Here is a 27,699-nt window from a genome sequence, read left to right as displayed (position 1 = left end):
ATATTTGTTTAACGAATTGGCAAAATTTTTGCAAAAGTTTCACGGGAAACGGATAATTTGGTGTTATTTAAAAACAGACAACCCCAAAAGAAACCCTCTTCGGCAAAGGAGAAGTAGGTGCGATGTGTTATCTTCCATATGTCAGAAGCAAGTGATGCTGAAATGATTAAGCTCATATTGTCATCAATGTTACATTCAAGCAATTTTACGCGAATTAGAAGCTTTCAGTTATCAGTGATAAGTGATTTTTTTCGATTAGTGAACAATTTCTGAGCAGATTCCCTCAGTAGATTAAATTCTAGGTAGTTTCTATGAATAGATTAAATCATTGAAATATATATTTTGCATTGTCCAAAAAGCCCATGAATTCCGAAAAAACCTTCAAATATTTATCAAGTCCCAACGATTTTTCAAGATTGCTTAAAATCAATAGACCTAAGGTTTCAATCAATTTCAGAAAAATAGGATCTGTGGAAGAATCTACTTAAATAGACAAACAAACAGTTATTCTCAGTTGTCTGATAATATCGTCGAAGATAGTCTTTAATCCATTTCCCACGAGAGTCAAACGATAAAAAAACTTCGGGTGAAGTCACAGAACTAGTAATAGTAACGAGAAGCCAGATCATAAAATAGGAGTTGAACCAATTTTCCGCATCTACAAATCGCCTGCTTGATTAGAAGTTTTAAAGCAAATTTTGACATTCACTTTGTTCGGACATTCTTCGGTAAACTTGGATTTCACACTGATATATTCCTATCCATGGAGATAACCTTGACGTTGGTTTCGTCCTCCATCACGGCGGAACACAATTCGATTACCAAATGCGTGTGAAGTTTCGTGAGACGTGATTTTTAGATTTTTTTTTCTACTCATTCCAATTTAGCGTCTTGTACACCTTGAAAAAGTGTAGTCTACAATACATTGCATTTTCAAGCACCCTGAAATGTTTTTAACTCTTTAATATTCATTTTTGTAACTGGAAAGAATTAATACATTTATGCAAACAATTTTAAGCCCCTTCCGAAACAAAATCCTGGCTAAGGGCCTGAATAGTACACAAAAGTTTGGCAACAAATTCGGTAGAATGTATAATTTATAATGAACATTGATTTTATGAAAACAGTTATTAACTGTTGTATCGATTTTGTTGGCTATTTTCGGCAAATTTGAGACTAAGAGAAACGAAAGCAATGAAATTGAAAGACGGATAGGTATTCTAGAGCGAATCAGTTATAAACTTAGAACGGAAAACTAGAACTAGGCAGGCTCATATGGGCATGATCGAAAGGAAATGTGAAGAATTTTTTGCCTTCTGCATAGTAGGAGTTGGGCGTTCCACCCAAGTCTACCGCATGGTCTATGGTAGAACATAACTCATCATCATGTTTTACCGCCGACGCCGGCAAAAAATTCTTCACAAATCCTCGCCTAGAACGACCATGCGATCATTCTTCTCCCTTTCTGCTAGCATCAAGCCGTGACGTATGCATTCAATCGACACCAAGCTATCGGTGTCGCACCGATCCTATTGTGATTGAACTACTTATTTATTTTTTCGTTCCGCACACACGGATGGCTGATAGCAATTAATGACACAGCTCAGCTAGCAGAAATCGAATTTTTATCTACTTTTTTACCAACTAGTTTATATGTTACTATGTTTTAATTGCCGCAAGGTTCTACTGTATCGATTTTGTTGGCTATTTTCGGCAAATTTGAGACTAAGAGAAACGAAAGCAATGAAATTGAAAGACGGATAGGTATTCTAGAGCGAATCAGTTATAAACTTAGAACGGAAAACTAGAACTAGGCAGGCTCATATGGGCATGATCGAAAGGAAATGTGAAGAATTTTTTGCCTTCTGCATAGTAGGAGTTGGGCGTTCCACCCAAGTCTACCGCATGGTCTATGGTAGAACATAACTCATCATCATGTTTTACCGCCGACGCCGGCAAAAAATTCTTCACAAATCCTCGCCTAGAACGACCATGCGATCATTCTTCTCCCTTTCTGCTAGCATCAAGCCGTGACGTATGCATTCAATCGACACCAAGCTATCGGTGTCGCACCGATCCTATTGTGATTGAACTACTTATTTATTTTTTCGTTCCGCACACACGGATGGCTGATAGCAATTAATGACACAGCTCAGCTAGCAGAAATCGAATTTTTATCTACTTTTTTACCAACTAGTTTATATGTTACTATGTTTTAATTGCCGCAAGGTTCTACTGTATCGATTTTGTTGGCTATTTTCGGCAAATTTGAGACTAAGAGAAACGAAAGCAATGAAATTGAAAGACGGATAGGTATTCTAGAGCGAATCAGTTATAAACTTAGAACGGAAAACTAGAACTAGGCAGGCTCATATGGGCATGATCGAAAGGAAATGTGAAGAATTTTTTTTTTGCCTTCTGCATAGTAGGAGTTGGGCGTTCCACCCAAGTCTACCGCATGGTCTATGGTAGAACATAACTCATCATCATGTTTTACCGCCGACGCCGGCAAAAAATTCTTCACAAATCCTCGCCTAGAACGACCATGCGATCATTCTTCTCCCTTTCTGCTAGCATCAAGCCGTGACGTATGCATTCAATCGACACCAAGCTATCGGTGTCGCACCGATCCTATTGTGATTGAACTACTTATTTATTTTTTCGTTCCGCACACACGGATGGCTGATAGCAATTAATGACACAGCTCAGCTAGCAGAAATCGAATTTTTATCTACTTTTTTACCAACTAGTTTATATGTTACTATGTTTTAATTGCCGCAAGGTTCTACTGTATCGATTTTGTTGGCTATTTTCGGCAAATTTGAGACTAAGAGAAACGAAAGCAATGAAATTGAAAGACGGATAGGTATTCTAGAGCGAATCAGTTATAAACTTAGAACGGAAAACTAGAACTAGGCAGGCTCATATGGGCATGATCGAAAGGAAATGTGAAGAATTTTTTGCCTTCTGCATAGTAGGAGTTGGGCGTTCCACCCAAGTCTACCGCATGGTCTATGGTAGAACATAACTCATCATCATGTTTTACCGCCGACGCCGGCAAAAAATTCTTCACAAATCCTCGCCTAGAACGACCATGCGATCATTCTTCTCCCTTTCTGCTAGCATCAAGCCGTGACGTATGCATTCAATCGACACCAAGCTATCGGTGTCGCACCGATCCTATTGTGATTGAACTACTTATTTATTTTTTTTTTTTTTTCGTTCCGCACACACGGATGGCTGATAGCAATTAATGACACAGCTCAGCTAGCAGAAATCGAATTTTTATCTACTTTTTTACCAACTAGTTTATATGTTACTATGTTTTAATTGCCGCAAGGTTCTACTGTATCGATTTTGTTGGCTATTTTCGGCAAATTTGAGACTAAGAGAAACGAAAGCAATGAAATTGAAAGACGGATAGGTATTCTAGAGCGAATCAGTTATAAACTTAGAACGGAAAACTAGAACTAGGCAGGCTCATATGGGCATGATCGAAAGGAAATGTGAAGAATTTTTTTGCCTTCTGCATAGTAGGAGTTGGGCGTTCCACCCAAGTCTACCGCATGGTCTATGGTAGAACATAACTCATCATCATGTTTTACCGCCGACGCCGGCAAAAAATTCTTCACAAATCCTCGCCTAGAACGACCATGCGATCATTCTTCTCCCTTTCTGCTAGCATCAAGCCGTGACGTATGCATTCAATCGACACCAAGCTATCGGTGTCGCACCGATCCTATTGTGATTGAACTACTTATTTATTTTTTCGTTCCGCACACACGGATGGCTGATAGCAATTAATGACACAGCTCAGCTAGCAGAAATCGAATTTTTATCTACTTTTTTACCAACTAGTTTATATGTTACTATGTTTTAATTGCCGCAAGGTTCTACTGTATCGATTTTGTTGGCTATTTTCGGCAAATTTGAGACTAAGAGAAACGAAAGCAATGAAATTGAAAGACGGATAGGTATTCTAGAGCGAATCAGTTATAAACTTAGAACGGAAAACTAGAACTAGGCAGGCTCATATGGGCATGATCGAAAGGAAATGTGAAGAATTTTTTGCCTTCTGCATAGTAGGAGTTGGGCGTTCCACCCAAGTCTACCGCATGGTCTATGGTAGAACATAACTCATCATCATGTTTTACCGCCGACGCCGGCAAAAAATTCTTCACAAATCCTCGCCTAGAACGACCATGCGATCATTCTTCTCCCTTTCTGCTAGCATCAAGCCGTGACGTATGCATTCAATCGACACCAAGCTATCGGTGTCGCACCGATCCTATTGTGATTGAACTACTTATTTATTTTTTCGTTCCGCACACACGGATGGCTGATAGCAATTAATGACACAGCTCAGCTAGCAGAAATCGAATTTTTATCTACTTTTTTACCAACTAGTTTATATGTTACTATGTTTTAATTGCCGCAAGGTTCTACTGTATCGTTCTAGGCGAGGATTTGTGAAGAAATTTTTTGCCGGCGTCGGCGGTAAAACATGATGATGAGTTATGTTCTACCATAGACCATGCGGTAGACTTGGGTGGAACGCCCAACTCCTACTATGCAGAAGGCAAAAAATTCTTCACATTTCCTTTCGATCATGCCCATATGAGCCTGCCTAGTTCTAGTTTTCCGTTCTAAGTTTATAACTGATTCGCTCTAGAATACCTATCCGTCTTTCAATTTCATTGCTTTCGTTTCTCTTAGTCTCAAATTTGCCGAAAATAGCCAACAAAATCGATACAGTAGAACCTTGCGGCAATTAAAACATAGTAACACAGTTATTAACTGTATCCTGATTGTTTGTCTATCGGTCAAGCGGCGAGCGAAAATATTATTGCATTACTAGAACCACCCATTATCTGTCAAAGGATGTTTGACACTTAATAATGTTTGAATTTCTCGTCATTCGCGTGTCTTAAAAAATATTTCATAAATGAATTAATTCTGAGAGCTTGAGATAGTCTCTAGGCACTAAATGAAAGTCTGGAAAGTTCTTAAGGAAAAACTAAGAAAGTAAGGTTAAAAATCCTATGAAAATGTTCTCTATAAAAAGACAACGAAACATCTATTGAATTATCCAATGCCTCTACTAATTCTGGCATTGAAGCTGTAATTGAAACGTTCTCATCATAAGGCAAATTTGAGCAATTGAAACCATCGCTATAAGTTAAAAGCATCATTTTACTTGCATCCCCATCGATAGTTCAGGGGTCTTTGGACGCCATTTTTCCCAGATCTAATTTGTGCATATTTTTGGAATTTGATCCGTGATTTTTCATAAAACTGCATTCCAATACAATGAATATGCTTTTTCAATAATATCACCCCAGATCAGGTGATCTTAAGTTTCAAATGACCTATTTGAACATTAGTTTCATTCAAAATTCAATAGAGAAACGAAAAGTTTAAAAAATACACGTGGGATATCTCTTTTCAAAATATTCGTCTTCAAACAACCATATTACCCAGTTTCAAATACCCAAGGATGTTCTTAATTATAGCATATACAAATGCTCAGTATAGAATTCAAATAAATTTGAGTTGATGTAGTTTTCGGTTTTTGGTCATATGACTCTCCTTGCAGCAACGTTTCCAAAGAAATCATCTTCAGAGCAAAGCAGGGTTTGAACATAAATTAGTTATAGTTTTCTCATAATACATATATAATGATTTCTTTTGCGAGTAGAATGTAACATTTATTTTTTTCCGCAAGTGGCTACACTAAAAATGGAAAACTATTTATAGGCAAACAGAAGACGAAAATAGGTTTGTTTTCATTAACCTGCACAAATACATCGCAAGATTAAATTAGCTTGGATACTATGAAATATTTAAATTTTTATCCCTTGCATCTTTATTATACGTAATGCAACTGGTAATTTTTACGCCATAATTAGTATCAGTGGCGGCGCTAAGGGAGGGCGAAGGGGGCAACCGCCCCGAGCGGCAAAATCAGGAGGCGGCATTTCCTACTCAATAAATTTCTATTTCATTTTTAGTAATTGTTCAAGTTTCATTAATCACGATAAAAATCAAGTGCGGAGGAAAAGCTTGAATTTATATTATTTTCGCATCTGTTGACAATTAAAAAGGTAGGAAATCGGGACGACGGATGCGATCGAACAAAACTATGTACTTATTGATCAGTCTCAAAAGATTCAACGGAGATGTGTTTCCGAATGTCCTTGTAGTAGTGTGAGTATTAGACCCGCAACAATTTTAACTTTTTTCGAAACACTGTTAGATCAAACGGTAATTGGCTTTACATACAATTTGTCAAATATGAGCTTTTTTCGAAAACTCTAGTTCACTCACAAGAATTTTCAAGTTTGTATGTGAAAATATATGAAAAATGGGCAATCGAAACAATAAGTTCAGTACAAAATGCTAGCATCAACTTGTGCATCCTAAAATCTGCAGATATATAGCTTAAGGTGTAAGGATCAACATTACCGAAGACTGCAAATTGATACGATTTTTCAGTAAAAAGATATTCTCATGTAAAGTTATGTGTTGCCTCTCTTTCTCGCACACGCTTAGAATAGGAAATTTCGAAAAAATTGGTTGGTCTTCAAAGTTAAAAAACTTTTTAGGCGAACCTCCAATCAATATGCGATCTTTAACAAAGCTGTTCGATATAAGATAAGCTACGCCACCGCAAGTTTTGAAGTATGCAGAGTTACTGTGATTTGTTTTTATTGGAATTTAAGTTATTTCCGAATTTCCATATATATTACTAAAGAAACTTGAAACCTCTTGTGGGTGAACTATAGCTATCATAAAAAGCTTATATTGTGCATATGATTACCATTATCAATTACCGTTCAACTTAGCAGTGTTCCGAAAAAATTCAAATTTGTTGCCGGTCTAGTGAGTATGCAGACTAATTTACTGGAATTAAACCAGGCAGCCCTACCATACACAGGGGGTATCAAATCAACTGTTACAAAGTTATTGAACTTTTTTTTGTAGGGGAGAGAGGGTAACAATGAAACACATTTTTTCTACAATTTAATTTTGATGATAATACATGTTATTTGTGTAATCAAAAGTGATACATAGTGCCACTATGTTGTTAACTAATACATATATTTTTTCCAGCTGGTAAAATTCACGGGAAATAACATTTTTTGGATAATAAACAGTTGGTGGTAAAATGTATCAGTGTGCCCCATGGGTAGGAACTATGAAACACGATGTCGTCTATAGTGAAATATTCTACTTATAAATTTTATTCTTTTGTTTTGACGAAGAATGATCCTAACGCTTTGAATTAAAGTTATATTGAGGCGAAAATCGTTTGTTTACGAAAGAATCCACTATATCATCGCGTAACATCGAACCACCATATATGCATATTAGCTGCAATCCTGAAATAAGATACAATTTCTACAAAATTTGGCCAAATTTACTAATTTTGCACTATATGAGTAGTATTTACTGTGGAAAATCGGAACCCATTGACATTTTGAGAAAGACCACAAAAACATACAAAAATCACTGTTCCCCATACGCCATCGTTTCACAGTTACCCAATGGGACTATTCATGAAAATTGTGATATCACACAGAACCATGAGTAGTTACCAAAAAACTTTGTTCGCGGCAAATGTTGAGCATAAAATTTGCTATAAATAGCAATAGACTAAACATTTATTCAATGAATGGTAATTCATAAAGATGGAATAATGTTTATCATTGCATATTTACTCTGGCTATCACAAAACAAACAAATATCCATTAAAAGAGATAGAGTTATCAGATCTCTTCCAAAATATAGCAACACGTGTAAAGAATTAGAAATTGTGAAATATGGGGGAATTAGACGATTCCGATCATGCATTGTGATTTTATTGCGAATGTTTCATAGTTCCTGCTGATCCACTGTTACCCTCTCTCCCCTAAACACTTTGTTTGTTTTTAAATGTCTCTACCGCAAAAAGTATATAGGTAGTGTGTTTTCAATCTTTTAATTCCATTGGAAAGGTGCTTCTTTTCCTGTTACGTGTAACGGCTGCATTGGTCCAGCATAGTCGATAAGACAACCGGTCTAATAAGTGTTCTATCGAAGATTAGTTTCGTGCGGTAGCGTACGTTATTTGACCGAATGTTTTTTTAGGAATGAGTGGATCCGAAAGTTTAAAAACGATAAGGCCGTTGAGAAGGGCGGAATCCCGGGTGAACTTCTAAAAGTCTAAAAAGTGACCGGCTGTGAGAAGTAATCCACTCCGTGATCGGGATGATCTGCGTGGTAGAAAGAATGCCTTCGGGTTGGTTGAATGGCCTCATATGTCCTATCTTCAAGAAGGACTACAAACTCGAACATAAGGTCTTCAGAGACATAACGATCATCAATGCCGCCTACAAGATAGTCTCTCGTGTTCTTTTGAGGAGACTGCGTCTGTTGGCTGAATCCTTTGTTGATGAATATCAAAGCGGGTTTCGAGAAGTACGATCGACGACGGACCAAATGCGACAAATTCTGGTTATATTCAGGAAATATAACTTGCGGACAATACAAAGTACATGGTAGCTGGCAGAGAACGTAGCAGTTGTATTGGGTTTGAGGTGGAAAACGATGGGGTACGGTAAACCAATTTATATACACACCAAAAAATAATGAAATTTAAACGACATGTAAATCAATACGAATGTAAACATACAAAGATTGAATCAAAACTTTGATTGAAAATTACATTAAAATCAATGCACTCAATTACAGCATCAAAAAGCATACAATTTTACACTTTCATTCGGGTAATATTACATGTCATTCATTTTACAGCAATAAGCGTGTAAAAAATACATTGAAGTGCATTGGTTTTCCGTTTGAAGAAACTGTAATTTTCAATCCACGTGTAGAATTATAATAAAATTCGTGAGGATTTTTGGTGGAACTTAATTTTACATTTATATTCATGCTCCAAATATGTGCATGAAAATAAACTTAAAATTACAAAATATTTTTTTCTGTGTATCTTAGAACACTAGTGACATATGATAACGATGTTAGCCGCGAAGGAAAAATGCATGTTGCTGCTGCGAATTTGGTTTACGTAGTCAGCTAGAGTCCCACAGCCTGAGGATGCGCGCAAAACTTGCTCTATTCAAATCGCTGATACTCCATGTTGCTCTGTACGGCCATGGATGTTGAAGGAAGCAGGGTATCGAGTGCTCGGCTTGTTTGGGGAAGAATTTTGCGTTCAATACTCGGCAGCACAGTAGAAAATGGAGAATGGCGCAGACAGTACCAAGTATACAACCATGCTGACATTGAAAGGCTGATAAAACACGGCAGACTACAGTGAGCTGGGCTTGTAGTACCGAAAGACGAAAGAGACACCAATTAAAGTTATGATAACAGAGCACAGAACCTGGAAGAAGTCGTCAATTTCGAGGCAAACCCCACTCTCGCTGGCTGTGCACAATTGAGGAAGATGCGCATGCGGTGGACGTCTATGGAACTGGTGGTCCAAGATCGAGTAACCTGGAAATCTAAAATACATTCAGATATGATTTGAATTATCCGGTCACTAGGTCACTAATACAATAATGACGATTGTTAAGGCAAATTTGATATTATGATAGATGCACTTGGCCGCCCTTTCACTTAGGGACGTTTGACAAGCAATTACATACAAAGCTGAGGCACTGGGAAATATTAACCATTCGGCGACCTTGTTATTAGTATAATAAATAATTACAAAGTGCCGCAAAATAAAAAAGAATGTACTTTTCAAGTGATCCAGAAAAGGTTGCATGTGTGGTCAAATACAATACAAACCCACGTTCGATTAAATTAATAGACCCTTAAGATACTGATTTAGAGCATATAACTATTTCTCGGGTCTAAAAAATTAGTAGCGCGGTCATTTGTTATGTTCTTTTGTTAAAAGTATTATGCGCTATTTTTCATAACAATCGGGTAATAAATGGCAGTATTATTAATTTCTAATAATCTCTAAATTAGAAACTTGCTTGCATGAACTTTTAAGGGGACGGTTTCATATAAAATTTTCAAAAAATCGAATAGATGGTAAAAAATTGAACTCTTTAGAAAATTCATTATAAAAGGGGCGGCAAATTTAATTTTTGGCCCCTAGCTGCAAATCATCTCGCGCCGCCACTGATTAGTATAAGATAAATCTTGCAAAAGAAGTTAAATTTTCACTAGAATTTTGTTATTCAAAAATGCAGTGGCTCTCGGTGATGCTACGAGTATAATATGAATATGAATTATGTTAGAAATCTATTTTCTAACTACTAGATGGATTACTTGGTGGTCTGTGCATTCCTATACCATTCCACGTCTATCTCACGACTGAACGCAATACTTAATCCAACGGGTAAATACATCAACTCTGGACAAATTTTCACTTTGAAGCGAATTTACACATTGTTTTAACTCTTAAGTGAACTTGCGTATTAATTTTTGAGAAGTAGTTAATTATTTATTAAGTAAATTCGCAAAATGCTTTCGGAATCGAATTTATTAAATCACGCAGATGTGTTTTTCAGATGGATATTCAAAATCGGTTTAATTTAACCCCCAAAAATGGTAGTTGTAATTTCATGAGGACTTCCCAAAGTAAATGCACTTCTCAGTTTTTTTTCTGCAGAAATGTTCCTCTCCATATTTCCCGTAATTATTGCTACAACCAGTTGTTTGCAGTTGAAGCAGTGTGTATAGTGCGGTACAAACAAGCGGACAGGTAGATGAAGCCTTCTCATCATGACGTGACTAGGTAAAGCTGATATGCCGAGGATAACGTCTAACTAAGCATAGCCCTTCTTGCAGCTCTTTATTCCGGACGAATGCATTCGGGTATTTTTATTGGCAAAAGCAAAGGATTTTTGAATCGGCGAATCTCGCCTCGGAAAACACGCCGTATATCGCCACATCACGGGCTGGGACATAGGCACGCTACTTTATCACTATCGCTTTTGCGGAATCACGGCCGAATAGTGTGCCATCAGGTCCCGAAAAAAGGTGAATATGTGAATATTTTGTTTGATTTTGAGCCGGAAGATCAACTGTTCATGGCCCAGTTGAATTAACAGAGAACATTTTGGGTCGGGGAAGGCCAGTTCTAAGAAAAGGGTTTAATATTTCCGTTATTCATGACGGAGTCAGTAGTATCGTCATTTTGAGCCCCGTATTGGGAAAACTGAAACAAGGGACGTTATAGTGCTGGTTGCATCGATCCAGTTTCAAACAAAAGAAACTGAGCAGTAGCTACAAGACTTCCACTAGTACACTGCGTTCGCCGACGACACACACGATATTGTATTAGAAACAAGGGGATACCCTCACGCTTCACTTATCTATGCAAAACAGCTTCGAAGTCGATGAACAATGCGTCTTAATCGTTCTGGCTAAGAATGATGACCAAATTTTGAATTAAGTATTTGTATCTAAAACGCGGTGCTCATTCTCGAGGGATTTGTACCTCTTTACGAACTGGTAGCCTAACGCCGTTGCGCGTGCGTGTTTCGGATCTCGTCCGTTTCGTTCAATCGTAGTTCCCACAATATATAGGCTACGGCGTCCATATTGTACAAATATATTTTTTTGAAATTAGACACAATTCTAGCATACTATATCCAACGACTAAAAACTTCCTAAGGACTTCCGTCCGAGTGTTATGCTTCAAGTTTTCAGTCGACTCCTACACTGTTATAGAATCAAATGGGTTTGCCCTTTTGCATTTATTATTTGCCGCTCAAATAACCAATTTACGACTTAGAACCATTTTTACAAGCCATGTACTAAATATGAAAATATTTCGATTAAATACTAACGCACAACTTACATTCTGTTACTGCTCCTCTCCAGCAGATAATTGAGTAAGGCGAGCATTGGTGTTATACCGCTTCCAGCGGCTAGTAAGGCAATGCGGTTGTGATACTTCAGCTTTCCGAGTGCAAAGTTCCCACTCGGTTGGGATAGCTGTAGGGACGTAGCCAAGGGCACCGATTTTGTTAGTAGCTGGGACAAACCCCCCGTTGGGTAGGTTTTCACCAATAACGGAACAAATGATGGCGGACATTCCGTAGGTATTGCATTTGCCGGTACGGGTGTATAACTTCGAGATACGAACTCTCCATCGATGCTACCGGTAACGGAGATGTGGTGTCCAATCGGTGTCACCTGCAGGATGGAGTTGTGTTTCGGTCGCAATAGTAAAGCACACGAATCGTGGGTTATTTCAATCCTAGTCGCTACATCATATTCGTACAGTTCAATCTCGTAGTTCTCTTTTCGCTCGTACTCCATCTGGCCGTAGGTTACCCATAGTCCGGGAAGTAGTTTGTTGAATAAAATTTCAACCTTCCCCGTTTCCAGTGATTGTCGTACACTGCAAGGCCACTGCATGTTATTCGCCACCTGGAATTTGTATCGATGCAACACGCTTCCTTCTATGAACATTCGTACGTTGAATTCTAGACTGTTTACAAACTCTATCACAACAGCCGGATTGCATAATGCTCTGGTGTAGAATACGAACGACACATCGGCCGTTTTCTGAATCCAGTCGAAGCGAGGCACTACGGGAAGTAATTTACCGGAGGATTCATCGCTAGAGCTACTTATTATCGAAACGGCTGAGGATACTTTTGGTGCAACAGAAGGAGTCGCTGGTTTGCTGCTACCGGTTGCTAGTGATTGAGGACTAGTTGGTGTCGGTGGTTTCGGAAAAGATGGAGGTGGGGGCATAAGTGAACTGTTCGTTTTAGGCGAATCTGATCCGAGATGGAGCGTTCCGGTGCTGCGCAAAGGACCGACGAAACATTTCGCGAGGAGTGATTCGTAGTTAACCCAAGCATGGACCTCGTCGAACAGTGTGGTAGCATCCTTGCCGGCACCACGCATCAGCTCGTCGATTCCTTTTAGGAAAGAAGTTTATGTGTTTTACCAAAATGAGTTGGAGTATCTTTGCGGTACTTACCACCGGGATGAAAGTCCAGGTAACGTGTTACATTGTAGACCTTCCCCCGAATTGCTAGCCAGATGTCTTCTCGGGTGGCGTGTTGAGCCAGCTCAGCGTGACTTACGGGTCTGACCTTGCCACCGGTTCCGGTCAAATCGGCACCGGAGTTCCCCAGACGGATCCAGTCCATTAGCGAGTGGCCCGGCATGAGGGCGGTTTTGTTTCGTGGGTTTCCTATGAATGAGGAAATAAAAGATCGTTAATATGTGTGAATGGTCTACATCGTCCACGTATAGGACAATTTGTTTAACCCTTTCACTTTCATCTTCAACTTTTTTCTGGCGCGTATAGGATTTTAAAACTATTTTTACTGCTCATTGCGACTATCCTATATAAGCAGAGTTTTTTTGATTTTATTGTAATAAGTTTGAGTCCACACCACAAGGTGGTCGTGAGACCCGATGCAATTTTTAGTGTGTAAACAACTCCAGTCGATCAATGTAATTAGTTTCTTGCTGCGAAAACTAGTGACGCCAAAGTAATTGAAAAGAAGTGACCAAATTCTAATAGGCTTTGTATTTATGACTTTGAATAAAGTTTTCCTATTACGATACGAACACAGACCGAAGAAGCACCCAGCGTAATTCGCTTTGCGCCTTTGTTTTAAGTTTAATGGAAAAATTGTGGAGTACTGAGTGATGCACTTCCCCAACCACTAAACTCAATTACATATACCATTCACTAACAATGGGAAGATAGAACGTGCAACTTTCCTATCCTTTGTACCAACAAATGTTCCACTGACTGGTGAAAATTAAATTGCAGAGACACATTTTTCTCTGAATGGCTGAAAAAGTTTTCCGTTTGTTTTCTTCGCTTTGTTCAACGCCATACCCGTGAGGCAACGTGATGAAAGGCTGTCGAAAAAGATCATGTTCCCGGTGGGGATTTGTTCCGCAGCTTTGAGCTAAGTAGATGCCAGGCACCGTGTGATGTGTTCGTTCTATTTTGGTGCATGGTATCAGAGCTGATCCACCTAGCAATGATGTTTGTTGTTTCTAAAGGTTACAACACCTAACATAAATTGGATTTTTGTGTTTCGAATTCATCTCGTCAGTAACTAGCACCAACTTGGGGGCCAAAGTGGACGATGTATCTAAACTAGCACTCAAATTAGCACCAGTTAGACACTAAATCCCAAGTTGGTGTTAGTTACTGACGAAATGAATTCGAAAGACAAAATTTCAACTTTATTCAAGTTAGGTGTTGTGTACTTTATCCACAAATTAGCTGATTCCATTTTTTCCCATTCGGAAAAACATGCAAATCAGAGCTTCTATCTTTGTTTCCCGGGGCATCACTCAGGACTAGTCAGTTTCTTTAGAAGTCCACATGTGTCGCGTGACTGCTTGAATTTAGTGTCCAACTAGTTTCTACTAGTTTAGATACATCGTTCAACTTGACCCCAAGTTAATGCTAGTTACTGACGAGATTAATCCGAAACAAAAACCCAACTTAATGTGTGTTGGCAAAACATTTGAGAACACGAAAACAGACCTAGAAATACCTTCGCCTTCGTATGCAATCGAACAAAATTAATCTGTCGAAAAGCCAACGGCCTATCATCATAATTATATCATTATGAAATTACTGTTATATCCGTTACCCGTAGGGGCTACAATTCGCAGAAACAATAATTTAATTAAAATGGAACTGAAATCGACCGCGACGGTCGGTAGCAGGAATACCGTCTGTCCAACCGCACCGGCTGGCGGATCTCGAACATAATTAAAATAATTCCACTCCATAACGAGTATTTTGGTCCAACGCGAGACAATTGGTCTTCTGATTATACTGCATCGGTAAATTTTTTATTAATGTTGGATCCAAGCACACCGTTAACTGCGGTTAAACCGGGCAGCTGAAAAGGGGTTGCTGGAAAAAATTAACTAAGTAAAAGTAAATAGCTGACTCAGAAGAAGGTAAATTTATACCATTGAAGATTTACAGAAGCGCCCCAGAGAAATACTAATCTTAAAGAAAACTTACTTTCGATTAATTATACTCGCCCAACTTCACACGGACACGATGCCGCATCCAGCCGGAAATTGATGTAACGCAATCGTATTTTTTGTGGCGGTGAAAAATGATTTTTTCTGCTTGACTGACGTTTTGAACCGAATCTAATAAGTGATATTAAATTCGGTGTTTTGATGATGATGATGATGCGAAATGTTGGAAACATTGAACACCGTTAACGAGGTTGGGTTTCCCGGAATTGGTAGAGTCGAGTAAATACAGTTGATATTCTTATCCCAGCCAGCCTTTTTGATGGTATTCAAGATTCCTATCGAGTTAGTCACGGCTCACCATTCATGCTCTTGAAATAGTTGACAAAATCATAAAATGTTATTAATGTATTCGTGAACTGATTTATGATTTCTAGTATATTAGTCCTAACTGACACACCTGCTCTTGAAATAGTTCACAAAATCATAAAATATTATTCATTTCTTCGAAAACTAGTTCATGATCCCTAGTATATTAGTCATAACTCACCATTCGTGTTCGTGAAATCATCTACAAGATCATGAAATATTATTCATGGAAACGTGAACTTGTTCATGATTCATAGTATAATAAAATTAAAACAAACAATTATTCATGTATTCTTGGACCGGTTCATGATTCCTAGCTTAAAATTCACTACTGACCATTCATGTTCGTCAAATAGTACAGAAAACCGTACAGTATTATTAATGGATTCGTAAACTGGTTCATGTACGTGATTGACGATCCTAGTACGTGATTAACGATCCATCTCGAGTGCTTGTGGTATGTAAAGTATACCTCTAATCATTCTCAATTTCATACAAATCTGTACATGGCAATGAAATTTTCACGTGAATTATTTCACAAAATTTAGGTTTTCATGAAATATTAAAGTTATGTCCAGCTGCCAGCGACTAGCAGTAGGTGCGAGCAGAATGCATAAGAGAACAGTTAAGGGGGTCCTCTTATATAATTGACTGATGAGTTAATGGACTAAAAGTAAAGCATTAAATATGACCATAAAATATTTGTTCCTTGTGCTGAAATGATTGCCGCAAATTGGTAATTGGATTTGAATTGATCTTTCGAATTATCAATTCTCCACCCTCATACATAATTCAAAAGTTATTCACTCAGACAAGACCATGCGTATTTCCCACCCGCATTCAAGACCCAGTGGATTCGTTTCCTAGTTGGTCAAATAAATACTAAACAAACAAATAAATTAGTTTGTTCAGTCTAATGAAATGTCAGCTCGATTGGCATCAACCGGCGGATACGTGTTCCCTTACAATGCCATCAAATGAAAGTACATTTAAAATTACATACGACAAAATATGTGCAATTCAGAATATAACGAAATGAAGATTGCTTAATTATTTGCATTTAAAAAAAGATCAGAAAAAATTAGTTGCATAACCAAGGTGGTTCATTTTCAAAGATAGCACTGCTGATGAATCACTGTATAAAAATTGGTGATAAGGGACGCGGACGAAAATAGCTGACCACCGCCTTAAGGGGGTCCTCTTATATAATTGTGCAAAAAGTATCTAATGTTTGAAGTAAAACCACATGTACGCTATTCTGCAAAATGTTTATTAAGGTTTTATCTATGAAATCAAAATTTTCGAGTGTAAGGTGTTAAAAATGGCGTTCAAGATGGCGGCTCCAGCAAAAGGTGTTGAAAACTGACCTCATCTGCGGGCACGAGACAGGTCGCAATTCGTCGTCTACAAACAGAAAACCAAAACGATCTTGAAGATTACATTCCGTAGAGGTACCCCAACCTAAAAAACGTGAAAAACTTCGTTATAGAAACACAATGGCGGCCACTTGAAAATAACGTATCGTTTTTTCGCATGATTTTTCCACTTTGGCCGGCTGTTAAAAATCGTTAATGATCAAAATATTGCGATTTTGTAGGTTACAGCGTTGGAGAATGTTGTTCTCTTTTAGGCGAGAAAACGCGTGTTTCTCGTGTACAGTTTAAGTTACTCGATCTATTTGTCTAAAAATAAATGAATTTATAGATTACCAAACATGAATTTTAGGTTAGATTTGTAAAATTTAAAAAGGGGGATCCAATATGGCGAACAAAAAAAGTTAAATATTTATCAATTTGAATAAAAGTTTGTATATATGGGTTTTTGGGCTCGCTGAACACGAATTTGTTTTCAAATTTGATACCATCAAAATGGCGGATCCAACATGGCGGAATAAAAAAGTGAAATATTTATTAATATCAATGAAACTTTGAATATAAGGAGGATGTTACTAAATTTGTTGGTTAGGCCATACCGGCAACTTGTAAAGACACCAATAAACACTACTACCACCTATAGAGTTAATGTGGACTACCAGAGTCACCTTCGGTCGGTATAGTAGCTTGCTTTAGCGCGCGGCGAACTTGTTTCAGAGCGTCCGTCAACGCTCAGGACATAGGTCCGTTGAAAGCCGTGTAGCGACGGAACTAGTTCTAAGATAACAATAACATTTTACCAACATATTCTAGACACCGCGATCGCATGCAAATGAGCATTTTCACGCGATCGCAGTGTCTAGAATGTGTTAGTGCTCAATTTCGGGTTTGTCAGATTATAAGTACTATTGCGTTCTCTAAGTCATCGGAGTGTTTTTGTATTTGCGAAAACAGGGGCACAGATGTGCGTGCATAATCGCGATTGCATTTGTCTTTGTGTATAAACGCGAAGGACTCGGGCGTTTGTATGTTGACGTTGGGCGTTTGTAGGTCGCGTGTGTGTAACTTGTACGCGTGTATATATTCAGTGTTATAACCGTGTGGCCGTTCGCATATTCGCGTATGTCCTTGAATGATTGCGCGTACCGTGAATCTGATACTTAATTTTCACTCTGCATACCAGCTGTTAGAAGAGAGTGACTTTTCCCATATCATTATAGCTCCCGGTCATGGCGCCCTGATACTTGTTGTTAGTGTATAGAAGTTCTGTATTTAGGAGTGAGAACTCCTGGACGGGTATGATTATGACTGGACGAGAGCGGGCGTCTGTAAGTTGGCATATCGTCGCTGTTGTGCTATCTTATGACAAATGCCATTTAGCACACTTCGAGAAAAACGATTTTTAAAGTTTAAGATTGAATACCTTGAAACTTATAAATGGCATAAACAATTCAAAGAAGACAATTGATACTTCTATATACTCTGTACTAATCTCTCAAATATTACGAAGAACGGTTGACCATGATACGAGTTTTTATTATAAATGTAAACAAAAGTCGCACTCACACGTGTCGTCTATTGACGACAAACTTTGTATGGCGTATCATAATCGTGCATGGAAAATTTTCCATAGAAAAAAATCATCAATTATTAACTTTTATTCATACCTTTGGCTTCATTCGGTTCATAAACAATCAGTGAGATACATTTGGAAGGAAATGAGTCAGGGAATCTAGAAAAAAATATTTATTTTTGGTTGCAGTGTTGCCAAATATGCTATATTTTCAGTTTAAAACTAAAACTGCATTTTTCTCACAGTTCGTGTATTTTTGTTTTGAAAATAATCATTGTGTTTCTCAGATAGTTTTACACATACAAACATCTTATGCATCAAGATAAGTTGAGCCAATCCCCAGACACAGTCATTTGAAGCAAAAAATTAAAAATTTCTCAGCACGTTTCTCGCTATATCTCAGTAACCAAGCAGAATGTCATAATTCTGAAAACGCCACTTTGTAGAGATTTATTGGACAAGCAATGTGGCATATCTAACTCAGTTTACCCCAGAACGACGTTTGTCATAAGATAGCACAACAGTTACGGTATGGGACCGGGTTTATAAATTCGTAAGTGTTACGACGTTGGCATAATCACCGGGACGTTTATATGATTGTGAGATAGTGGGTGTAGGAATACGTGAGTGATCGCATTTGCGACCGGGTTTTTATTATTGCGAATGCTTCCAGCGTTTGTATGACATTGTGGGCGTTTGTAATTTCGCGTATATTAATGCGTGTCTATAACCGTGTAGTCGTTTACATATTCGCGTATGCTTTTGAGTATCGCTGAGAAAGACACTCCAGAGAGAAAAATAACACATTAATCAGGCATTAATTCGGTACAAGTTGGATGGACTTACGACTCGTATGCTACATAGTATTATTGCGATAATCATGCAAAGAACGGGAAAAAATGAAATAAGAGGTGAGAAAGGCCAAAACAGTAGCACATGCACTAAAAAGAGCATTAATATTCCGAGCACTATAGAATTTGCGAATGGCTGAACTTTGGTTTGGTAAAGTAGGTAAAAGCATACAACAGAATAAAGGTCTAATAAGCCTTGTCAGCCTCTTCGATGCGCTACTATTAAGCCGTCTTGTAAGCTACATCTTAAAGCATATTTCTGTTATAGGTCAGTATAAAAAGCTACAATTCTGTTCAATAGAATATGACACTTTAAATGAAGATTTACGAAAAAACTAGTATTCATGATTGATAAATGTTGTACTAAGTTTGTTTAAACAGCGGGTGGCCCTTAGGTTAAGACCTCTATAATGATGTATGATGGGTAATGAGCCAAAATTAGACACCAGACGATAATAAAAACCCGGGTGTCTAGCGGGGAAATTAAATAGATCAAATGTGCTGGGTGGCAGCTGTGGTTATGTGTGATCTCGCTTTAGAGGCAGGGTACGATCGCTGTCGCCAATGCGGTAATCATGTGTTCTTTCTGGGACGTTATCATATCCCAGGGATAGCATAAGGGTTTGTGAATTTGAACAAAAGGTGGATTAACGTCAAAACTGTGTCGTATCGGTTCCAAAAGGACATATTAAACATTTACTATTCATTAGGGTGTCTCAAAAATATTTGTTTTATCGAAGCTATTCTTAAAAATTTATATAATTACTTTCGTGCTCCAAATCGTTTTTGATATTAAGACTTGTTTAAAAAACCTTCATTGTACATTAGGGCGGCTCAAAAATAATAATTTTGTTGTGAAGATTAAAAAATTTGTTCAAGGAAATTTTCGTTGGCTGAATTCTTTTTTGATTATAAAAATATTAAAAATTAACTATATTACTTATTAGAGTAGCTCAAAAGTGGATATTTTGTCTTTTACCTTGATTTTTTTAATACTAATTATGGTAAGCTGAATTTATTTTGCATGTTGAAATGAATTGATTTACATCTCATTATGGTGCTTCAGAAATGATTATTTACATTTACGGATCAAATAAGATGTGTTCAAATAAGTTTGGAAAGTTAAATTAATTAGTGGGTTGCTTGATATGAAAACTACATTTTCTTTAATTTTTAAAACAAAAAATTTGAGCGTCTTAGTGGGATGTATAATTACATTGACTAATCAAGAAGATGATCAAATGAAATTTTTTTCGCAGATATGTTATAAGTTACTTAAATTGCCTATTTTATATCTTCAGTTAAAAAGTAAATCAACACTTCTTTTTCGAGTATATTTTGTTGATTCAAAAATGGTCTTATTTTAATTGAGTAATATCGCTTACCCTTAAGATAAATCAGTAATACACAAATTCTAATCAAAATAGTTCTACCAAATGACTAGAACTCAACTGTGTTCACTCAATTTGACAGTTATCGCGTAAATTATCAAGAAATAGTTCCAGAAAAAATTAAATGGCATATTTGAATTGGTTGAAAATATGTACTGAATTTAAAGACTCTGAATTACTTCGTCATCTCAAACATCATACTTTCCACTCAGATCCTCTTTCATGATCACTAGCAAAACCCTCGTAGGACCTGCTCCCAATGCTATTTGGAAGTTGTGTATGTATTAATGTCAATATTCTAGCCATAAAGTGATTATTTAAATTTAATACCAGTAATAACCATGCGTCTCCATTCACAGTTTTTTAAAAGTTTGACTGCTTATCGCAAGTTTTCGCAAAACTAGTATAGACTTATTTCAACGAGAAATTTAAAAGCTGTCTTATGAGTATAATGTGATTGCGGACATTCACGGGCGTTGTTGTTGGTATCGAACTTCTAATAGTTCGAATTCAGTAAAAGTTCATGACAAGCAGTTATCTAAACAATAACTAAACCAAATTTTGATTTATTTTTGGGAATTTAACGATGGAATTTAATCAATTTAGTTTGATGAAGTAATGCAATGCATAAAATCAACTGTTTCTTCGAAAAACGAAAATAACCGGATGTAGCTCCTGTGATAAATTATACAAAATACCCTTGACTAATGCCCTTCAAAAAGCTGTCAAAAATTCATTTCACGCTCAAATCTCCTAAAATCTCGCAAAAATTTCTCTGATAGCTCGGCTGATACAAGAAAAAATATTAGTGAGAATATCGCAAGACCTTCATATACGAACTTAGTCCGGACTCGTCCCACTGTGCATAGGTAGGGGGGAAATGGTTATACGTTATTTTAAATAATGAAATATACGCTCTAAACGCAGTGAAAAATGCAATATTGCATCGGTGCGAATGTTTCCAACTGTTGCGTCAAATGTATACACACCATGGTAGTAAAACTCGGCAGATGAACCTCGGAAGAAAAATCAACTTCGTATCTGGAAAGCGTTATATCAACCATTTACATTACAACTGACTTGCATTGAATGCATTGATTTTCTAATATAATATTTTGCTTTAGAATCCAGGTTGAAAATCACATCGAGAATTTCCGTTGGCCTGACAGCCTACAACTACGCTGAAACAATGAACAACTATCGAATCAAGAAGGCTGTACAGCGTTTAAGCAACGCCGCGAGAGCAGCGATCATTGCTAACCGAGAACAGCGAATCCAGGAGAACCAATGGTTTGAGGAAGAAGAAGGACTCATGTAAGCATCCGGAATGGCGGATTAATTGTAAGTTGATCATTTGAATTCTTCGAAACATATCTTAAAATTTTGTTCATTCTTCTCGAAAACACTTGTTTTGATCAAAATTTCATGAACATGTTTCAAGATCACTTTTTGGCCGCCATATTGGATCTGACAATTAATTTTTTTTTAAATCTTATCTCAAATTAGTGTTCAACGACCCCAAGTTTCATTTGTATTAGCTTTTCAAGTCCGCTATATTGGATCCGCCATTTTGAATTTGCCAAATTTGACCTCAAATTCGTGTACAGCAACCTCAAAAACTGATATATACAAAGTTTCATTCAAATTGATAAATATTTTACTTTTTCAATTCGCCATATTGGATCCGCCATTTAGAGTTTTCCAAATATAACCTCAAATTCGTAGTGACTTTAGAAACTTATAAATTCAGTTATTCTTGGCCAAATAGATCGAGTAACTTAAATTGTAAACGAAAAACTGTTCTCAAACTTTGACACGTATTTTAACGAAACAAGATTTTCAAATCTGCGGGCATTCTCGTTTTTGAACCATTCAACCAATTAACTTCACGTTTGGACCGCCTAAAAGAAGACAACATTCTCCGGCGCTGTAACCCACAAAATCGCAATATTTTGATCATTAATGATATTTACAGCCGGCCAAAGTGAAAAGATCTTGCGAAAAAACGATACTTTATTTTCAAGTGCGGCCACTTGAATTTTGTTTCCAATACTAATTTTTTCATGGTTTTTAGGTCATACTATTTTTTTCATGTTTTTTAGGCTGGAGCCGCCATTTTTGACAGTTTTTAGTTTTGTGTAAAAACAAAAGTAGTTTCATCAAAATGAGGTTCATTTTCATGATTTCGGGATATTGATAAACCGTTTTTAACTGTCAGACATTTATCACTCATATTAGGAAAGGCGTCCGAATAATTCTCAACTTATCTTTCGTCATGAAAAGTTATTAATGAGCTAATGAGTTTATTACGGTTTCCCTGTTGTCCTCGCTGACTTATTTCCGTTTATCATAAACATGACAAAACACGCCTATTCTTTTTTTTAATTCGTTTATTTGACTCGGCTCATAGGGGTAGCTTAACGGAGCCGTGGATCTTTTATACGTTTACAATACATGTAAAAATAAAAATACAAACAAGAATTACTTAATTGGATCTTGCGCGCGCAACTTTTTATTGCGAGCGGGGACCTTTTTTCGCGATGTCTGTTGGCAAACAGCGTCAGGGGGGTCATTTAATTCTCTCTTGTTTTTCACGTCCCGGTCGAAGTTGGCTTGGTGTCCGGGATCAGATGTTCTCCCTTGCTTCTTGCACTTATTGTTGATCAGTGTAAATCCGTCGTCATTGTTACTGCATTCGTTGCCGATGTTGCTTACAGTTGCTTTTGGGGTGCTGGATGATTCTTTTGCGGTTGTCATTATGGTCTGAACAGCTGCCACAAATTTGGCCACCGTTTGTGGTTCAGGCATTGGTATTGAAAACTCTGTTTTAGGTTGGTTTGCCGTAGATGAGTTGGCAATCGGTTGAGATGCATTTTCCTCTGCATCTTCCGCGCAAGGTTGTCCATGATGAGCTGTCTGATTACAATACTTGCACGTAGGAGTTTGCCCCTCATGGGTGCATAGCGTAGTTTGCATAATTGTAGTTCCGTGAGTTTTGAGTTTTATTGTCAAGTAGGAGGGTATAGGCCTTTCAACCCGCATCCTCCCTATAAAAACCCCGTTAGGAGTACCCGGGAAGAAGTTTCTCCAAGTATCAGGTATAACGGATTCTACTTCTCCGTATTGTTTTCAGCTTTGGTCACCGTTCGATTCTGCTTACTGGTTTCGGTTGATGTTGTTCGGTGAAAAATATAATAAAACTATTTCCGTTGTTTACGTTTCAGCCTACTCATTCTTCGGCCATCCTCAGAAATTTAAGCCCGTTCGCTTCTCGCTCGCGGGACTGTCCAAATAAAGTTTTATTTGGACAGTCCCGCGAGCGAGAAGCGAACGGGCTTAAATTTCTGAGGATGGCCGAAGAATGAGTAGGCTGAAACGTAAACAACGGAAATAGTTTTATTATATTTTTCACCGAACAACATCAACCGAAACCAGTAAGCACTTCTCCGTATTGCGACATGCATTTTGCAATTGGCTCAGGAGGGGTACGAGGTGATAGGTCATATAACCTTACATCTATATAATCATTCTCAATGTATACGGGAATCTTAATTCCAACGTTGTCACTTTCAACCACGTGTTTTAAGTTGTTCTTCAAAACGAAACGCACGGCTTGTGCTAACGTGTTGAATGATATTAACACTACGTTGCGAAGATGATGATACTGAAGGTACAAGACTTCCGCAAGCCTAAGTTGCATTTTTACCTTCAGGTATTGCACTTCACTAAAACTCGGTCGTTTTAAACAAGTCAACGACCGCAGCGTTGGGTCAGAGTAGAGCTTTTTCGTCAACTTTACTCATGATGACAAGAATAATCCGATATTTCCTTTGTTCTCGAGACAATGCACACTAGATCGAGAGGCCTGTTGTTCACTTGGCTCGATTGTACGTCTGACTGCGGCAGAAGTAGAAAGTAGACTGAACACGTCTATTCTACTTTATTTTCGATATTCTTGCCATTTTTGCGTATATTTATTCCTTTTTGTACATTTCCACCACTTATTTCGTTCTCTGATGGCAGGAGTGATTATCAGTAATAAAGGATGGAAAAAATCATCTTACGGTATTCGTAGAGACGGAAAATTGTGTGACTAATTTTCATCCGGCAAAAAACGAACATCGGATAATCCCCTTCTCTCGTGAGTGAGTGAGAATTACAATGCCTGATAACTAGGAATTTAGCAAACGCAAAGTTTTCGCCCGAAAACATCCCATTTAACTGCCATGGTGTCCGTCGCCTTCTGGACCTACTACAATGCGCATATGAACTCCAGAACTTACTGTATCTTATTGTGACTGTTATATCCCGAAATGCAAAATTATTGTTGAACCAACAGCATCTTATTAGGTATCATACAACAGTGTAAAAATATGAACTTAATTAGGATCAGAAAGCGCCGGACTACAGGCCGGGTAGGGCAAGCCAGATATACATCGCTCTTCCGGTACACGGAACGGAAGCAAGAGTAGCAACGCAGGTTATTTCATTTTCAATTTCCTAATTGCTCGCTTGAGTCAGCTCTATATAGATGTAGAGCAGGTTTGTAAGGATAACGAGCTTTCGAAAAGGATAACTGGTCGAGGGGTTATGAATAATGAATATAAAATGAAATACATTGCAGCGCGAAATGTTTCTAAGGGCATCGTCCTTGCTGATTTCGTATTCATTATTTATGCGCAGGAAATTATTCAAAAAATTTGTGCACTAGCTAAAAATGTGCATTTTCGCATCATCTTAGCTCTGGAACGTTATAATTGTAGTGTAAAATAGTTTCTGTTCTGATAGCTAAAAATGTATCCATCTCTTGCCAGTGTGTAGAGCAATCCTTAAAGTCTGACAAATGTGCACATTCACCTTGCATTACCTAACAATCTTCGGTGTCGGTGCACTTAGGTCTAGGTTTATAATAAATAAGTGCACTAAACACTCCGAGGTGATTCGTAAACGTGCCCTTTCATCACGCTTCACGGAGCGTGCAGATTTGTGTTATATTGCAATTTGGTGTTAAATAAGCGATAACAAAATACAACAGCGGCTTTCTAGTACTGTACATATTAATTTAAAAGGTGATTGTTTTTGCAATGCATCGCGATGTGTGAACTAGAGCTTCTATAAATGCTTTGTGATTGTTGTACATAAGGTTTCCGGAATGTGTGCAAACCAAGACCAATTTTCTGACTTGAGTTTTACTCCCCTTATAAATCACATGGTGGAAAAACGCGATAACTTTCTCCAACCTTAACGAGAAAAGTTTATTGACCACTGAAGCAAAATAAATCCTTTTCTATCGGCGGAAAACAGAAGTCCCACCGGGTATCGAAGATCTGCGATATCAATCAGGGTGGGGAATACTTTGAGCTCTGTTGTTCAATTTTTAACCTCTATCGTAGTACGTTTGTACTTACTCTAAAATGGCTTTACTTTCCACCTGGGGCATTTTAAAGGTATATCTTTCAATGCAAACGATGGTGTTATTATATATACATTCGAGTATCGGTTTAGTGATGAAAATGTGTAAAAAAGTCATCTTGCTATTCCTAACCTAGTAAAATAATATTTATAGAACAAATACTCCCCTTACTACGGTATCATACTCGTATATAAATCTCTCGAACAGCCAATTGATACAAAATTTCCGATTTGTTATCCCTCTTTCCAGCTAAACCCTTCGAGCATCCACATTGAATAAAATGTGGACGTCTGTTCTTTATCTGGTAGAAATAAATGTCATCATTTGTCGGATGGATACAACCAACTCTCTAGTGGAACGACGAAACTTGAAACGTCAAAAGGCTAGAGAAAATATATCTTTAACCATCAGTCGCTCTTTGTGAGCTTATATCAGTAATCTTTTTGTGTAAATAGGGTTGCTGTTGGAGTGCTGTAACGTTCGTCACAGTAAAGAGCTGTTCGAGGGCTTCTATTATCAGAAGTAGATAAATGTATTTTATTTATAGTAGTCAGCGTAGTTGGAAACTGTTAAGAAAAACTCAGTTTAAAAAGGCTCAATATTTTTAAAACGTTGATTATTATAATTGCAAAAACTTAAGCAATGTGGCTCTGAAGCTGAGTCAGGTTACAACCCAGGTTATTATATGACGGTAGGTGGGGTTAGAAGTTGACTCAGTATTGGGATAAGGGCAAAAACGGCATAAGCATTCGTTCTAACGGTGCAGGCAAATCTTCGGGGATTTATCTAAAATATAATTACTTGTTGTAACCAGGGGCGGATCCAGAAAAAAATTTCAGAGGGGGTCCAAAATTTCGACTTTGAAATGTTCATTGTACAATACGGAATAAGTGATTAGGGACCATCCATAAATGACGTAGCATTATATGGGGGAGGGGGGAGTTTTGTATTTTGTGATGATGTGAGATGACAGGGGGGGGGGGGGGGGTAGGGTGTCATGTCATGCTACGTAGCTTTTTTAAAGGGGAATAGGGGTTGACCTGATGTCACGACAATCTTACCCGTTTCATCTAACTAACATCGTTTTTGATTTTTTTAAATTTTTTACGGGGACAACGAGGGGAGTGAGGGTTACCGTCAAGCTACGTAATTATCAGGGGGGGTATATAGAATTTTGTGACGAAATGCTACGATGGGGGAGGGGGGTGTTAAAAATCACTCAAAAAATGCTACGTCATTTATGGATCATCCCTTATAACTATTACCAATCGTCCTTATTTTGAAGGACTTGTCCTTAATTTTGAAGAGTTTGGAAAGCGTCCTTTATTTTACCTAAAATGCTCTTAATTTTAGTCTCAAACCCAAACCTCAAACCTATTTAAAAAAAATCAGTTCATTGCGCTTGCTTATTTTTATGTTACTCATGTTATAAATAGTGCCGCCTGTCCGTTTGAATCATTCGTCGCTCGCCTGCTACACGAGAAACATCATGGCTATAACGTCCAGACGTTACAATGAGTGGTTAAACACCGTTAATAGTAATGCTTTGGAAAGGATCGAGCCGTGTACACTCGATGATTTGGAAAATTAAGTTAGTAGAGTGGGTTTGGATTGCGTTTAGCTCACTGCAGAGTGCGACGTGTGTGCTGCTAGTTAGTTAGCGCTGGGAAAAAATAATTTATTTTTATGTTATGTAATTCTCATGTCAAAATGCTTTTGGCGGATTTGTAGGTACCTAGGGTAATGACCCTGTTGGCACACACGTTTCATATTTTGG

The 27,699-nt window shown here is 37.7% G+C and overlaps 1 protein-coding gene across 9 annotated transcripts in view; it reads right to left on the bottom strand.

Annotated features, from left to right (window-relative positions):
- The window catches only part of LOC131693621 (cytochrome b5 reductase 4), a 155,797-nt gene that overhangs the window by 4,150 nt on the left and 123,948 nt on the right, over positions 1–27,699 (bottom strand). For all 9 annotated transcript variants that reach the window (XM_058981580.1, XM_058981581.1, XM_058981579.1 and 6 more), the window contains 2 exons: positions 12,962–13,177; positions 11,825–12,899 (listed from right to left, as the gene is read on the bottom strand). In XM_058981580.1, coding sequence (XP_058837563.1) covers positions 11,825–12,899; positions 12,962–13,177 — 1,291 coding nt within the window. The remainder of the gene's footprint in view (positions 1–11,824; positions 12,900–12,961; positions 13,178–27,699) is intronic.

This window comes from Topomyia yanbarensis, chromosome 3 (assembly GCF_030247195.1).
Source record: "Topomyia yanbarensis strain Yona2022 chromosome 3, ASM3024719v1, whole genome shotgun sequence".
In the NCBI taxonomy this organism is placed as follows: domain Eukaryota; kingdom Metazoa; phylum Arthropoda; class Insecta; order Diptera; family Culicidae; genus Topomyia; species Topomyia yanbarensis.
This window is presented reverse-complemented; position numbering and strand designations above follow the sequence as displayed.